At 38.0% G+C, this 17843-nt stretch overlaps 1 protein-coding gene across 2 annotated transcripts in view; it reads left to right on the forward strand.

The window, feature by feature from the left end:
• Window positions 1-1939: 1939 nt before the first annotated feature.
• Window positions 1940-17843, forward strand: part of LOC122077893 (calumenin) — a 44610-nt gene continuing 28706 nt past the window's right edge. Inside the window, exons 1-3 of one of the 2 annotated variants that reach the window (XM_042643794.1) lie at window positions 1940-2687; window positions 13473-13575; window positions 13655-13720. In XM_042643794.1, coding sequence (XP_042499728.1) covers window positions 2141-2687; window positions 13473-13575; window positions 13655-13720 — 716 coding nt within the window. In that variant the 5' untranslated portion in view covers window positions 1940-2140. The remainder of the gene's footprint in view (window positions 2688-13472; window positions 13576-13654; window positions 13721-17843) is intronic. The other variant, XR_006139971.1, reaches the window with a different exon arrangement.

Raw genomic sequence — 17843 nt, forward strand, 5'->3', positions numbered from 1 at the left:
TTATGGAAAATTAGGAAAGCAATTGGGGATAGAGAATATAGAAAGATATGCGAGAGAAAATACAGAAGATACTGGAGCATGAGAGCTTGAGAGAGAGATTGCAATTACTATAAAAAATAAATAAAGAAATTAACATTTAATTAAAAAAAAAAAACCAAAGGGTATCACAAAAAAATAAAATTTAAGGAAAAATAAGAAAAATGATAACGAAAAAGTTAAGGTATTTAAATAAACAATAAGAGTAAAGTAATCGTACAAAAGATTAACCACAAAGCATAGGTACATGCAATTTTATTATAGTATGACGTATGATAATATGTTTTACCAAAAAAAAATATGATAGTATGATATATTTTGGTAAATACGAGAAAATAAATATAATGAGCAGCTATAACCATGTTCAAGAACTCGAGCGATACCGTTGAAATATGGAAAATTTCAATGGTACCTTAGGACTCCGATACCATATAGCCTATGACTTTTAAAAGTTAGGTTCGATATCTATTGATCGAAATGTGAAAATTTTCGAGTGAACCAATGGGTTAGACCTTTTGGGTTGAACCAACCTTTATAAAACATGCTTAAATAAGAAGTCAAGTGTTCTCATTTCAAAATCTCGACCATCTCCTTATATTTCTTATATGTGAAGTGGAAACTTGGAAAAACACTTAAAATTTCCCTCTTGTGTCAAAAAAACTTCAATCTAAGCTTGGATATTGCAAAATCTAGCCAATGAAGGGAGATTGGACAAAAAAGGTGAGTCCCATATTCCCAATAATCATTTTGAACAATATAGTAGATCTTCTACTTCATTTGGATAGGAGGGTAGTTTAGGTGGTGGGTCATCATTTGTTAATAGTATATTTGGTCATCCATCCCAATATTGTGTGCCACATCCACATTCTATTACTGTGACTGAATCATTCTCTAGGTTGGGATACCCAGTTGATGTTGATGATGCATTTTATAAATGGGCAATGATGGACTACCAAAACAATTGGGCCCAAAACATGTCATGGGCCTCTTATGTAGTGCATTCAGAGGAGCGACTATGACATTTGCAGTGCTACGCAGCTCATGGACTGGAACTGCCTAGACACTCTACTTAGATTAACTTTTGAGTGTTAAAGTGTTAAGTATTAAGTGTTAAGTGTTGAGTGTTGATTGTTGAGTGTGTGGAATGTTGAGACTTAAGACTTTAGACTTGAGAGATAACTCAAAATTATGTAATATTTTTTGGATCCTTTGCATTATATTTTGTTTGTTTTAAACTTTTATTCATGTATTTCATAATTATGTTCTTATGTAGTTTATAGATTAATGTAGAATATGTAGTATTGTTTCAGTCAACGACTCAATGCACATTAGCAAAAATAGGATGTACAGAAAAAATTACGAAAAAAACAAAAAAAAAAAAACATATTTTGGGGTCGAAACCAAAGTTTCCACTAAATCAGAAAAAATTCCTTAGTTTCATCGAAATTTTATAGAATTTGACTTTCAGTCACCCCAAAAGTCGAAACCAGGTTGAAACCAGACTCTTTGAACCTTGCATAGTGGTGCATGCTAACTCATTCCCATGCATGCATGTAAGAATGGAAAATGATTATCATTATGTGTTATGGAGAGTAGGTGGTTGTCATATATGTTGTGTTGAGTAGGTGATCCAGAAAAATTCCCCAACTTTTTTAGAAATTTCTCAAGATTTGAACGAAATTTCGATCTGCCTAAGGGTCAAAATCAAATTGAAACCCGACACATTGTATAAAGCTAAAATATATAATGATGAAGTCCTAGTGGAATTTTAACTTACCAAGCAGATCGAAGACCCAGTGAAGAAAGATTCCAAACTAGAGGTGATTGAGTAGGGATACATACGTAATATGATTCTATAGTTTATAATAATAATAATAAAAATCTATAGTTTATACCAATTGAAACCAGGATAAATCTTACTTCAGAATCAGATCTGTTCGTAAGCTGTTTGTGGAAAACCGAAATTTTGTTGGAATTTGGTTTGATTTCAACTTCAAAACGTCAACAGCAGATCTCTCTCTCTCTCAAAGAGCAGCTTTTGAAGATTCAACTACCAAAAAATAGAAGAAGATTCATTTGAGGAAGAGTTAGGGGTTAAGGGATAATGGGTAAAGCTTCAGTGATCATCTACATTGCCATAGCTCTGCTAATTATCTTCCTCATTTCTCACTCTCCCAAAGGACCCAAAAACCACCGGCATCGCCGCCTGAAGATACGCTCAACCTTCACCTTCGACAAGCAACAGCACGAACCCGTCGTATTCGACCCTCTGATCGCAGACATGGAACGTCGCCGAGAGGACAAAGAATGGGAAAAAAGGTATCTCGAGCACGCCCATAAGGAATTCATTGAAGAAGCTCCGGGAGCTGAAGCTCAACCAGAATGGGAAGATTTCATGAACGCTGAGGATTACCTGAACGATGAGGAACGATTCAACATTTCTAATAGGTTGGTGTTACTGTTTCCGAAGATTGATGTCGACCCGACTGATGGGTTTGTGACGGAAAGGGAGTTGACGGGTTGGAATTTGCAGCAGTCTGAGAGGGATGTGATGCATAGGACTGAGAGGGATATGGAACTTCATGATAAGAATCGTGATGGGTTTGTTTCGTTTGCTGAGTATGAGCCCCCCAGTTGGGTTCGGCATTCAGGTAAGTGTTTTTTTTCCCTGATGCTTCTGAGATCTTATGGTTACATATTGTTCGGTTAGATTGGGAGTCTGGTGATGATTTGAGCCTTAAGAGTTTAGCTTTTTTTTCTTAGTTACTGTAGCTTTTTAGTTTGATAGAACTTTACTGATGGAATGACTGTGCCCTTTTTTAAAACAATTGGGGTTCTAGGGGTTTTGATCTGTTTGTTTTTACTTAAATTTTTGCTCCCTAGTTTTTGATGATTAGCTGAACCAAAACAGATCAACGGTCCATGGTTAAATAGGAACAGTTGACCAGCAACAAAGACCAGGCCATATCTTTGGTCGTTTGAGAATCTGTTCTCTGCCTCATTGCTGTCACCGGTCTAGTGGAATGAGTTGTTCATGGGAGTAAGCCTTCCTAAGGTGATGTTGGAATCTCACCTGCCTCCTGTTGCATCATCCAATGAAAATAGAAGTCTTCCTAAACCACAATCTGATGAGAAATGTAATTTTGAGCTTTTCTGGGACTGAAGTTGGAGAACTAATGTAGCCCTAGTGCAATCACCCTCCTGTCTGGACCCTTAAAGCCATAAAAAACACCGTTATTTCTGAATACAGTATTTATCCTTTTCTTGCCTAGATAGCCAAAGAGGAGCCATCAAAATTTAGCTTGACCAAATCCTTTAGTGGTGCAAGGAGAAGGGAAGTGGGACTATAATGGTGATTAGCCCGAGGGAGAGCAATAAAAATGTCTTGAAAGCATCGAGGTATAAAGTGAAAGGGTATCCCTTAAGCTGTCGATACTCAACATGCCCCTTGTACATGAGTCCGGTGAGCAGTATGTTGGGGGTCTACTGTCTACCCAGTAACTGAAAACATCTAGCATTCTGTTTTTTCCTTAAGGTCTAAAATGTGGCAATAAGGATAGTTTGCCGCATGAGCTTCTCTACAAACAACAACAACAACAAACATAATCTCAGGAGCTTCTCTCTCTGCTAGAATTATACCACCTGCTTGATGCAGTTCAAAAATAAACTAGGAAATACAGCTCTATTGTAAAAATAAGGAACTAATTACAAGATAGCAATGGTCAAAGAGCATAGTTGTCACGGTGTCAAGGCGAAATAAGGTGGTGGAGGGTTGTCTGAGCGCTTAGGCTAGAAGGCGCACGCCTTGAGGCGAACAAGGCGACCAATTGTTATTTTTTATTTTTCCTATTTTCTAACATTATTTATTAAGCTATAAATATCTTGTATCATAAAAAATCAAGATTAAGCAACATCAAGTCATTAAAAATCAACATTTAGCCATATTAAATCATAAAAAATTAACATTAAGTCATATTAAGTTATAAAAAATCAAAATTTAGAGAAATGCTCTGGTTTTATAATAAGTTTGACTGGTCAAATGATATTATTTTTACATGAGACTTTTTGTATCAGTTATAATATAAAACCAGCTTTCCAACAAGTCTAAGATTACTTAAATCTGAGTTGTAATGACAAAGTTATGCTCCTGTCAAACTTATTTTTAAGTGCGCGAATGCTGTTAAAATCGCCTGAATGAAAATAATTTTATGGATATCAAAACAAAAAATTATTTTACCGGACTTTTGGTTTTTAACAATGTTTTAACATGATAGAATTTATAAATTTTTCATAATTGAGAAAAACTCCAACATTTAAAAGTTGAAAATCGTCCCTATAACCAAAATCCAGTTTTTCTTATTGGACTGGGGGGTTGACTTTTTATCCTTTTGGAATTTGATTTTTAAACTATTTTTATTGGATTCAAATAGGGGGTATTTGCTTATTTATGAATAATATCTTAAGTAAATAAATGATATTTGGCATAAATAAGTGCCAAAACACAAGGCGGCATGCAGTGCAATAAGGCGACTGTCGCCTAGGCCCCAGGCAAACTGCCTGGACTAGGCGACGCCTTGACAACTATGTCAAAGAGGACCACATAACTCTGGGGTCTCTTGGGGAATCACTCACCCAAGTGTGGGACTCACCACTAGAGGACCTCAAACTCAAAGAGATAAACTCACCCAAGAGTGAGACTCACTAATCACTAGAGGTTACATTAGAAATGAACTCTTCTCTTCATAAGCTAAAAGGTTCATATACATAAGAAAAAGAAAAAAAAAAGCCATTTGAATAGAGCCTTTAAAATAGATCCGTTGGAAAAGAGCTGTTGGAATATAGTTGTTGGAAAAGAACTGTCAGAGAAGAAGAGAAAATGCAGTTGTGAGCAATAAATGCTTATGAAATCATATTGTCATCATTCCCCCTTGCTTGAGAGGCCTCATCCTTGAGTATGAAGCGATCATCATTCTTTCAAGTGTCCTGAATTGGAAGTTGGAACTTTCTCTAATATCAAGTTGATGGATCTCAAATCGAAAGTTTAAAATAAAATAGAAAACAGGAAGAGTTTTATTGCAAATAAAGAATAAAAATATGATAAACCTCAAAAAACTTGGAAACTTGCATGGCATCGATTCTAAGATGCTTGGTGAGGGTTGAGTTTTTTGAGATATATATTTTTTTAATGTGTTATTTAGTTTTTTGAGAGATAAAAAGCTTCGATGGCATTGTACTACTTTCTATGATTCTCGCACGAGGTAAGATCCTGCTGGAAGCAAACAGAGAAAAGGAGAAGATAAACTTGAAACAAATGGCATGCTCACGATGCCTCTTGCTATGCCGATTGTATGTTGGCCGTTACAAATTTTGATTAGATTTGGCCGGTTGTTGTCATTTGAATCCAAGACGAAAGGGGAGAGAGAGTGTTTAGAGGAGAGAGATCAAAGATAGGGATAGTGGGGGCGACAGAATTTGTGGAAGAGGGAGGGGAAGCCGGAGATGGAGAGGAAGAAGAAGAGTGACTGTAAAGCGTCGGGGTTGGATAGGTTGTGTAAGACAACAAGGATAAATGGTATAGATGTAAACTATCTAGTCCAACGGTCAATAAAACGCTAGCATACTTTATTCTGAGGCAACCTGCTAGCATGCCCACCTTCCCCCCACCACCCCCCCCCCTTTTATTTCTTTTATGTTAGATGATTTCCCTCCCCCCAACTCAGATCAAAGAGAGAAACTAGTTTCCAAGGCCTTTGGTTGCTCTTGTTTCCGTATCTCACTCATGGTTTTTGTTTTGAGGGCTTAAAAAAGGCGTATCAAGTTTATATTACTTGATTGAATTGTATTGGCCCGTATCAGTTGATAGTTGATACATATTTTTTTTGAAAAATAAGTGTCGTATTTGTAAGAAACATATTGATACCTACCAATACTGATACGATTCGGCTAAGACAATGTGATACACACTGATATCTAAAACCCCGCCTCAAACTCAAATGGGGACCCACTCACCCAGGGGTGAAACCCACTCATCACTAGTGGTTACATTGGAAACAAATTCTTCTTACAAGCCAAAAGATTAATATATATATATATATATATATATAGAAAGGAGAAAAGAGCCATTGTGGAGTCATGAGTTGCTTTTGAGCCTACCAATAGCTCTTATAGACTGAACGAAGTTAGGAAATTATGCCAGACCTCCAAAGCTTTAGTAGAGCAACTGATTCCTTGTTCTTTTGCACATGAGGTAAATATAACAAATTAATGCAACCCCAGGTTACAAAACCATGCTTTTGGGTTGCTATGGGCCCATCCAAGTGAATGAATGAAAAATATGAGGGTGGAATGACAATTTTAGAAACATGATTCAAGATCATCGCTGAGATCTCTTTTTTAGATTATCGAGACGAGATCACAGGCGAGGTGTAGAAACGACAAGATCTCTCTGAATCTCGCCAAAATCTTGCCAGATCTCGCCAGAACTCGCCAATATCTCGCCTCTCTCTACTTTTTTGAAGAAGAAACACTATGGGTAAGAATTTTGGTGCTTTTGCTTGAGGATCTCCGTTTCTATCTTTTGTCATTTCAAAATTTTAAATGTATGTTAATGTGACTTATCAATCATCAATGTTAATTGTTAATCAATTAAGTAATTATCTATGATGTCTTTTAAATTCTTAAGATTATGGTGTGTCATGTGTTGGTTGTGGAATATGGATTATGGAATAAAGCATACTAGCCTAGGGTCCGAAGAGCTGGAGACTACTTACATAGGGTACGAAGTCAAAGTACCATTTTAAGTTTGATTTTTAAAAAACTGATGTGTCCATTTTGTTTAGAAGTCCTAAAATATGGTAAATACCTAGTTTTAGGGACTACAAAGACCATATGACCACCGAGACCAACCACCGGTTGACTGCAAAAAAATACATGATCTAGGCAAGATCTAGCGAGATCTCTCGTTTTTTGGATTAGCGAGATGAGGGGCGAGAGCGAGATCTTAAACCATGTTTAGAAACAATTCATCGTTTAAAAGTAAATTGAGCCAATAATAGGACCAAATTGTGAATAGAATTTGAAAAGAAAGGCCTTTTCTGGTAGTTATAGCGGTATGGGAATAAAACAGAAAGAAAGTTAGAAGGTAAGGGACTTTTGTGTATATTACAGGATCAGTCTTTGTTAGAAAATAAGAAGAATTGATCTTCTTCTACCTCCCAAGCCGACCCCAAGTTTGGATAAGGCTGAATTTGTTGTTGTTGATCTTCTTCAACCTCTCAATTGTATTCAATTAGCGGTGAACCAGTTTGGGTTCGAAGATGAGATCTCTCTCATTAGGGACTTGTTCAACTTGAGATTTTGAGGATAAGATCTATGCTGTGCTACTAGTCCTCCCAAGTATAGCAAGTAGTAAATTGGAAGAACAAGCAGTGAAGGAACCAGAATGGTCCGATATCAGCTCTGGCAGTATGCTTCTGATCAGACTTGAGTTTCATATGGGATCTCACAGCAGAGGTAACTTTTGGGTCTGAGTTTCTTGGGTTTGAGTCGCCCTGGGGAAGGAAGTGTACTCCCAGAATCTGAGATAGAAAGAGGAAGGATCAAAGAAGATTGATCCAATCATTTAGGCTGCAGCGCCCAGAAACAGAACAGGGAAGAAGAGAAGAAGATTGGGAAGGAAAGAAAGAGGAAAGAAGAATAGTAAAAGTGGAGAGAAAAAAAAGAATAGTCGTACCTGATAGTGGAGAAAGACTGGCATCGAAGAAGAGGAGAAGAACGCCACACAGCCACTGTTGCGCCACAGCAAACTCGGTATTCAATTTTCTTTGTATTCAATGTCAATTGAGGTTTCATAGATAGACTTAAAACTAAAATTGACTCCAATAAGGAAACTGGAAAACAACTCAAACAAGGAAGATGAACTGAAGCTCTCCCATATATCTAACTCCATATATAAAATAAAATATAACTCAAATTACACAAATAGCCCCTAAATAAAACATAAATTCCCTACCGACCCCTCTTGGACCAGAATCCTGGTTTAGATCCAGTTTTTCTCGGTCTGGGTTTCCAGATTGGGTCATGTTGGTCCACCCACCCACGCACATGCAACTGCATCACAATTTGGCCTCCATCCATACTTTTCTTCTGGTTTGTATAATGGTTATTTATCACTTTATTAGAAATTCTCTATCGTAAGGAGATTAGGACCTTCCAAAATACTTTATTTAGGGAAACATGACAAGGCCATGAACATAGATGTAGAATATAACAAGACTCTCACCATCAAATTCTCTCATCCTTTTTATTCATAGAAAAAAACCCCATGAGAAGCCCTACTCGGGATTGGGCTTTGTCTAATTTGGATTTCCTATGAGCACACATAGATTGAGGTGCCAAAAACTCTAGAATGATATGATATATGTGATGCAGAATTGAAGCTGAATCGAGTTGACCCGTTTGGCAATGTCGATTGGGATGAACCGGGTCCGGTTGGATTTTCGGGTTTAGTAGGATATGGTTGGATTTATTTTATTTAGGAAAATTTAAGTTATTTTATTTGGGAAGATATGTAATCTTTTATTTTGGGTAGTTGATAGACAAGTAGGGAGTTGCCAATTTGAGTTTTATTTTGTTTCTAATTTCATTAGTTAGAACTTCGGAATTAATTAGGAGTTGCTATTTGAATTTTAGATTTTAGTTAGGCAAGTTTTAATTTCAGTTTTTATTATATAAGGGCATGTAGCCCAACTTGTTAAGCATGTTTTTGAGATTGAATTGAATTGAACTGTTTTGGTGCTGCCGGTAGGTGCAAACCTAGTTTGTGTGACCTGCCCCCTTGTTCGACTCTCTCTCTCTCTCTCTCTCTCTCTCTCATACACACACACACACACATTCTTATCTTGTCTATTCTTCCCCTTTGCTATTTTGCTTCCCCTTGCCTTTATTTCCTCTTTATTATCAATACCCCTGATTTCCCATCTTCTGTTCATCCTTGATCCCTGTAGCTAGTACTGTTGGCTGGAAGAGAATTGTTGGGACTCCTTGGTTCCTTCTAGGTACGAGCTGATATTTGGGGGTTTGCTGCTACTCCCAAGGACAACTTGAACCATAGGAAACATTGCTTGAAAACAACTTCCATCTTGAGATTAAAACCAGATAACCTAAGCTCCACCGCCAGATCTGTTCCAGCAGCCCTAGATCTTGCAATCACTAGTTATTTGACCTTATGGTTTCTTACAATCAAGAGGTTTATGAGTGCAGAGTCTCTCCCTGAAATTTCAGACCAATCCGGTACCTATTGAGGGATTTCTCTCCACCTGAAGACCCCTTGGGCTTCCGCCCTGTTCTTCTTGGCTGGAGGTTGAAGACAACCATCATTTTGGGTTGTCAAAACTCTTTAATTCCTCTTTTCGCTTAGTACCCCTCTCTTTCTCCCATATTTTCCTTTATCTTTAATTTCCTTTTAGTTCCAAGTTTGTCCTTGAACTGTAAATAGTAAACCCTATTAGGTCCCATTGTTTATTTTGTTACAAACAGCCCCTTGGAACTTCCGGAATATTGCGGAATTGCCATTGGTTTCTAAATTTGGGCTATTTGTCAATCAAATGGGCCCATAAGCAATCCGATTCCAATTTTGGAACTCGGATCCGTATCAATATGTTGCAAGAAGTTATGGGATCCCATCAAAGGTGTTTGATGTTTTGAACCTCTATCCCATGTAGGGAATTCCATTGACTTACACTTTAGATCCTGTTGAAATCAGGTTGGATCCCCAACATTTCATGTATTCCAAGGAAGAATGGACAGAAGGGTATGCCTCGTGTTTTATCAAGGGCATTGAAACTTCATTGTATCAGCTAGTTGAGAATACTATCCTTCGTGCTGCATTCTATACTTGGATCTGATAACTAATGGATGGAGTCTCGGCTTTATTCTTTCCCCATTTTATAGTTATCTTTCCGTTGAGCTTTTGGTTCTCACCAAAGTCTCTTATGATTCTCTCCCCAAGCCGAATTATGAGTTATTGATGCTGATCCGGGTTCCAAAAGTCGGAATCGGATCGCTTATGGGCCCATAATTAACAACTAAAACAGTTTTCAAAGAAGTAGGGGCATTCTTGTAAATTCAGGAACAACTCTAGCACTTAAAAGAGAGGGAAATAGATAATACGGTCAAACTGGAATAGAAAATTAGAAGAGGAGGAGTTTTCTGGAATTACAAAGAGAGGGAGAATAATATGTCACAACTATAGAAAGTAGGGGTTTAGTTGTAATAACAGGGACTAAACTCTTTTAAAAGCAAAAGAAAAACCTGTCTTCTTCTTCTTCTTGTCGTGAGAACCAGAAACCAGCGGAGGGCTTGCTGGTCTATGAATGCGATTATTCTTTGATAAGAACCCAATCGACCAGAAATTATGATGAATGGGTATCTCGACTCCTGATCCTCTTGACTGTAACCAGCAGCAGGTCAGTTCTCCCACCAACTATTGGGAATGAAGTTTTGAAGTCAGATCTGATCACTGAATAGTTTCAGGTTCCAACAGTAACTCGAGTCGCACCGCACATGAGAGAAGTGGAGGCCAAAATCTCCAGGTTGCATCACCCTTAGGTAAGAATCAAGTGTAACAATTCTCAGCCTCAACAGTCGAGCATGTAAGAAGCTGGGTTCAGATCTGATAGTTTGCAGACACCACCCAGAACAGAGAATGTTCGGGTAAAGAAAGAGACAGCAAGGGGAATAGGATAAGAGAGGGAAACAAGAAAGAAGAAGAAAAACAAAGAAGTAGGAGAATGGAAGGGAAGGGAGGAGAGAACTTCAGAATGGGAGTAAGAGGGAATCACCCACGGCAGCCATGGTTTCACACCCAAAAATCTCAACCAAGTTTTAATTCTTCAAAATCTGAAATCTCCATTGAGTTACATCAATATAAAGGCAAGAAAAGTGCAAAAAGGAAGCTAAATAAATTGGAAACTACCCTAAATAGCAACTGAAATAAAATTCAGTATCCCTACTAAACATGACCACATCCTACACTAATAATTAAGGAAACCAAATTACTAATTAATTCCAAAATTTCCCACGCCTACTGCATCGGATATTGGTAAAGGTGACTCTTTCAGGGCCTAATTTGGGATCAATAGACATGACTTTGATTTGACCTAACACTCCATCCATCAATCCTAGCTTTGATGGGACTTATACGGGCAATTGAGGAAGGTCGGCATTGGTGGAGTTTGCCAGGATCATGATGGAATTGATAGTGTTCTCTGGCCCAGTCAGTTGAGCAGTTTTTGGCACAAGGAATCGAGAGCAATCATTCAGGATTATCTATATGTGCATCTAAATCCTGGCCAGATCTAGTACTGCTGGGTGACATGGCTTTGTTGATTAACTGGACAACTCTTACTTTTGGGATTCCATGAAAATGTTTGGACATAATTAGGATAGCTGGATCTTTGTGTGTACAAAGAACATCTTGTTCTTTTTTTCTGAGGGGAGGGGACCTAGGTCTGGTAGTTTTCTGGAAGTTCCATTGGTTAGATAATAGGTGGGGAGAGATATATTTTATATTGGGACTATACTGTCACATCAGTTGAGGGCAATGGGTTTTAATTTTCTGTTTTCTCTGTACTTGCCAATGGTGGGTTCATTAAATATTTTTATGTATTTTGTTCTTGGCTGATTCTCAGCTCATCTCAACTGTTTGTCCATCTAAATTGGATGTTTGATGATTGCAAATAAAATTTAATTTCTACTTATCAAAGAAAGAAAAAGAAAAGAAATTCCATCGTGATCCTAGTGGGGCTCACTAGAACTTAAAGATCTTAGAGTGGGTGGTATATGCTATTTTTGTCAAATTTCTGTCAATATAACAAGTTTACATTGTGAATGATAAACAAATATAGTTATGTATTCCATAGTTATTAAGGCGGTGAGGCGACCAAGGTGTTTGAGGCTCTTTCGGAGTGCTTTGGCTGGCACAAGGTGTCGCCTTATCGAACAAAGCGTTCTAGTGTTTTTTTATTTTTTAATTTTTTATGTAACCATTCTATTTGGCTTAAGTGGCATATAAAAATTATACTATACTACTCATATGCTAAATAAAGATTAAGGGTTCATACTTCATACCAATGCAAGATATTCATAAAAAAAAAAAATGAATAAACTAACTTTATCTTTATATCATAATTCATAGCATACAATATAAATATTTATTATTCATCCCGAAAAAAATATAAAAATGTAATTTTGAAACAAAATTATAAATATAAAGAAAAGGCTATTAGAACGGTAGGCCAAGTCCATGATCGAGTGGGGCTCTCAATGGGGTGGTTTTGTTCTCCAAAAAATGGGCTGAACCTGATGGCAGGACAGGGAGATCGACCACCCTGGATAAATTACATTGAAATGTACCTAAGGTCCTACATTGTACTTTATTTTGTAGTCTGTAATCTGTATTCCGTATTTCCGTTCCATCCTAGGCATTAGGCACAAGTAGGACTTCCAAGAGAAGTTTCAGAGATCAATACCAGCTTCAATGGAGGTTCGGTGGGTCTCAGATAGAAGAAAGAAGATGAAAAACGAAAAATAGAAGAGAAAGAAGAAGAAAAACCAGAATAGAAAGAAGATGAAAAAATTGCAAAATCGTACCTTATCGGAGCTGCCTTGGTCTGAGGAAGGCTCACTGGAGGAGTGTTGCCTCCGCTAGAGCAAGGTCCGAAGGAGAAAGGTGTAGTCGGCGCCTGGTTCTCTCGAAAGGGCCAAAATCCTTGCACGATTTGCGAATTTGTGATTTGTTTTTTCTGGTTGAGGTTTTTTTTTTTTTAATTAATTTAATTTAATTATTTAGATACCCTTGATCCCATGCTTCTCATGTGTGAACTTTCCGATAGACATGCCAATCAATAAAACCCATGTGGAATCAGTGGTAAAACATAGTAGAAGAAAAAGTAAGTGAAAAGTGCACTTAAGGCGTCCACCTTGTCTATAGAGCTATAAGGCGACGCCTTATAGTGCCCCATCCCTTAAGCCCGTTGCCTTAAGTGCAGCCAGTAATGCGTAGTACTGCCTTATGCTCCCAATACCACCTTAGCGCCTTGGCAATGCCTTAATAACTATGATGTATGTGAGTATTTGCTCATTATATTGGCAGTGAGGATAGTGATGCAGGATATCCAACATGCCAGCTTCTGTGAAAAATGTATAGGGTTATATAGGAAAGGAGTCAGCAGCATTGACATTCAGTATGGATATTGGGCATCCAACAAAGCCCATTAGAGAAAAGTATTCACATATATTTATGTATTTTTTTTTTCTACCTATTGATTGGGGTTTTATTTTTGTTATTATATCAATTAGCATGGCTTGTTGGATGCTTGTACGTCCTGATTTCTGGATGTTTTAGTATTGGTTACTGATTCCTTTCCTCATGCCAGATAATGCTTCATTTGGGTATGATATGGGTTGGTGGAAAGAGGAACACTTCAATGCTTCAGATGCAGATGGGGATGGTCTTCTGAACCGAACCGAGTTTAATGAGTAAGATTCTACTTGTCTGGATATTTTGGGTTCTTTATTCAGAATCTTTGTCTGATCTCTCTTGTGCTTGATTTTCTAGCTTCCTGCATCCAGCTGACAGCAATAACCCAAAACTAATTCGGTGGTTGTGCAGAGAGGAAGTAAGGTATATGATTATTTATTCTTTGTTTGTTGAATTAATTGTGAATGAATTTATTCATTTTCATACTATTAGTTCTTTTAATTCTTGGAAGGTTGGATTTTTTTTTTTAATTTTTTTTTTAAGTGGTAACATCGGAAGGTAGAGTAATCATGAAGTGTATCTACATAGATTAAGTTTCTCCGTAGAATGTTCAGAACTTTTGAAAAATTAATTTCCCTTGATGTGTACTTGAAGGATTCTATTTATTTGAAATGACACAGCTAGAAAGAAGAGGAAGAAAAGACTTTCTTGCGATTTGGGTTGGTCTGGTTCAATACTGAACTGGTCCCCTGCTTCAAACTTGACCTTTGTTACTATTCACGTGTTACTGTTCATGCCGATTTTCTTGTTTTATTGTTATAGGTTGTTACTGAGGCTGGGATATATAAGTGTCAATTAAATCCAATCCAATTCTCAATCAAAGAAGGGTCAAAAGTACTTAGTGCATGTGCGGGGACCATGAGAAGCATTAACTAGCTAGTTATAGATAATATCTAAAGTTGTAGTCTTAGAAAGGTATTATCTCAGCCAGCAAGTCAGTTTTATTGATGGATGATTAAGTACTTGAAAATGAACAGTTAGTTCATTAAATAGTCAGAGTCTAGAACTAAGTGAGAAAGTCCCAATGAGAGTCTCGAGCCTTCCCAGCCACTCGATAAAAGGGATTAATCCCCTGTAAGCATTTTGGGAAAAAAAGTTGGGTGAGAATTTTCGTGTGTTGCCACTGCTAATCCTAGTACATGAAGGTCTACTTTCCTTAACAATATAGAATCAGACCTTGAACCAAGGCCTGTCCAAGGAGGTGGACTCCTCCCATTCTCACGCATTTCATATCCCGCTTAATTATAATCATAGTTGTCATGGCGTCTAGGAGACCCAAGGTGTTGGAGGGAGCCTGGACACGAGGCGAAACCAACAAGGTGTCCGCCTAGGTGAAAAGGTGCCTGGATGCCAAGGCGTTGCCTTGACAACTATGCTTATATTCCTCGTATTATTATCCAAACACCCCACCTGTCTACTGCAGTCCTAATATTTCCACCTATATTAGGAGCTGCTTGGCCTGGGCTACATCAGTTTGGTATCAAAGGTTTGCAGTTCCCTTAATTTCAATCTTATGCAATTATTAGTGGAAAGGGATATCAAAATTGACTCATGGACAGGAAATGTGACGAGTTGCTGCTGCAAATTGCACGACGACTTGGTGATGTTACCAGTTGAGTCGCCAATCTGGAAGCTGAAGACAGCAATGTTCATTCAGTTAGACAACCAATCTTGGGAACAAGTCTTGGACTAACAGTTTCAAGTACAGGTTGAGCTTGTATTTGCGCCGCCAAAGCATGATGGGGGAACACCAGTCAATGAAAAGGAGCCTGAGGTTGAGGATAAAATTGAAGAGATCACAGTGGCCTACAACAACAAAGAGGCAGTGTTTGATGATTTTGAGATGGAAGATCTACAGGTAGAATATTCTCTTGTGGAAGTCTAGAACAAAATTGACAAGGCTGAAACGATGGAAGCTGAGGTAGTGGTGGAGAATGACTATCGAAATGATGAACCACATGAAGCCTTGACTACTCATGATGCTTTTCTTATTGTCGAAGAATTTGTTGAGTTTGTGAGTACATTTCTTCGAAGAGAAGTTCCCCAATTTTGAAGATTATTTTCCTATCATTCATGTGCTACCAGATTTCTGTTATGGACTGAAGCTGGACATCACACAAATTATCCTTTGTCAACGCAAAACTTGAGGACGAGTTTTTTCAAGCTGGGGAGAATTGATGCAGTGTTTAGCTAGATAGAAGAGGAAGAAAGACTTTCCTGTGATTTGGGTTGCTCTGGTTCAATACTGAACCGATTCCCTTATTCAAAAGAATCAAAACTGACTTATGTTACTGTTCTTGTTGTTCATGCCAGTTTTATTTTCTTATTCTATTGTTATTAGGTTGTTAATGAGGCTGGGATATATCCAGGCCTCATTAACTCAGTCGAAGTCTCAATCAAAGAAGGGTCAAAAGTAATTAATACATGTGTGGGGAACATGAGAAGCAGTAACCAGTTAGTTATATATATCTAAAGTTGTAGAGTTATAGTGGAAATTATTTCAGTGACTCAGTCAACAAGTCAGTTTTTTTTATGGATGTGTATGTCCTTGAAAATGAACAGTTCATTAAATAGTCAAAGAGCTTAGAACTAGGTGTAAAAGTCTCAATGAGAGTCAAGAGTCCTCCTAGCCACTCTAGGACTACCTGTAAGCATTTTGGAAAAAAAAAAGTTGAATGAAAAAAATTTCTTGTGTTGCCACTGCTAATCCTAGTACTTGAAGGTGTGTATTCCTTCAACAATATTGGGTCAGATCTTGAACCAAGGCCTGTCCAAGGAGGTGGACTCCTCCCATTCTCAACCATTTCATATATCAGCCACTTATAATCCTCATATTACTATCCAAACATCCTACCGATCTACTGCAGTCCTAAAATTTCCACCTATATTAGGAGCTACTTGGCCTGGGCAACATCACATTTGCTTGTTTGTTTAGATGCCAAGGTGTAATGCTTTTTGTATGCTCTCATTGATACTGGAGCCTGGAGAATCTGAATCTTGAATCAATGATGATGTTTTATTGGAAGTCCGTATTCAGTTTGAGAGATCTTGCATGCGTAGAACAACTTGGCCAACCATTGACCAATTTATCTATAGGGCGTTAACCTGTGGTAAAATCTTCTATTTTAAGATATTTGAGTTTGATTGGGAATTTAAATATGTATTTCTTAGATTGATATTTTGATTTGTTTAGATTGCAATTACAGAGCCATATAAGGAGTTTCAGTTTAATCTGATCTGTGCTCTAATCTTGTTACATTTATTGGTCTGGCATATTCCAGCTCCCAAAGCCATCACTACAGTTTAATCTGATCTGTGCTCCAATTTTGTTACATTTATTGGTCTGGCATTTTCCAGCTTCCCAAAGCCACCATCAAGTGATGTAGATCGAGCTACCAAAAAGAAGGTGCAAAGCTGGTCTAATACTGGTCCCATTCTGTCCCATCGAACCAGCCCTTTAGCAGCCTTGTTTTCCCAATCGAGCAGCACATTAACTTAGAGATTCTGTCCAGATTTCAATCCTAGTCAGAATGCTATTCATTGGGGAATAATTCAGACTTCATGAGCCTCCATCGATCCAGCCAGCTATCCCACAAAATGGAAGTCGAAGCTTCAAGGAGTCCAGATTTCAGCCATATAGCCTAGGATTAGTTTCCTTTTTAATAGTCAAGCCAGTTTCTATTTTAGTGTATTAGGTTATTTTCCTTTTTAGGCAAAGTTATTAGTTTCTAATATGTTCTTTCTTGGTTAGCAAGTTAGAAGCCAAATTAGAAGTTTTATTTCAGCTTGTGGTTTCCTAATTTAGATCCCTTTGGAATTCAGTTTTGTAAGCCTAGAAGAGGCCCCACCGATTGTAATGAAGACACATTGGATTAATGAATTTTGAGTGAAAACTCTTGGCTCAAAGCTGTTTTTGGGAGGTGAGATGCCTAAAATTTTTAGAAGTGAGATGTCTAAACTTGAGGGGTGAGATGCCCAAAACCTAACTCTTCCCCCCCACCCCCCCCCTCCAAAAAAAAAAAATTCTCAACCCCCCCAATTGATTCTCTTTTCTTGTTTCTTATTTTTCTTTTTTGTTTCACTGCTGAAAGAGAGTATTTGAGAGTCTAATGAAGGTGATTTGAAGCCTAGAAGATCAGCTTGCAGATCAATTTGGGACACAGCTAAGCAGACCAGATCGATCTTAAGGAGTCAGGGTTTTGAGGGTGGATCGACCAAGGCCAGATCTCTCACACCTGAACCCTGATCAACCAGCCCTTTTGGGGGTTTGTTCCTGGTCCTACGAGGGCCCTTAGACCAGCAATCTAGACACTGTGGAGGCCCCCTGCAGGAGCCACAAGTTCTCTGCCCCAAGCTACTCAAAACCCTAAACCTGTCAGACCTGTTCCTGGTTAGTTCTCCCCTTTGCTGCCACAATTCCAGCCCTCTTTAGGGTCTGATTTGGGGTCCTAATTGCTGGTACTAACTACTAAGGCCTTGTTTGAGG

This window comes from Macadamia integrifolia, chromosome 1 (genome assembly GCF_013358625.1).
Source record: "Macadamia integrifolia cultivar HAES 741 chromosome 1, SCU_Mint_v3, whole genome shotgun sequence".
NCBI classification, from domain to species: Eukaryota; Viridiplantae; Streptophyta; class Magnoliopsida; order Proteales; family Proteaceae; genus Macadamia; species Macadamia integrifolia.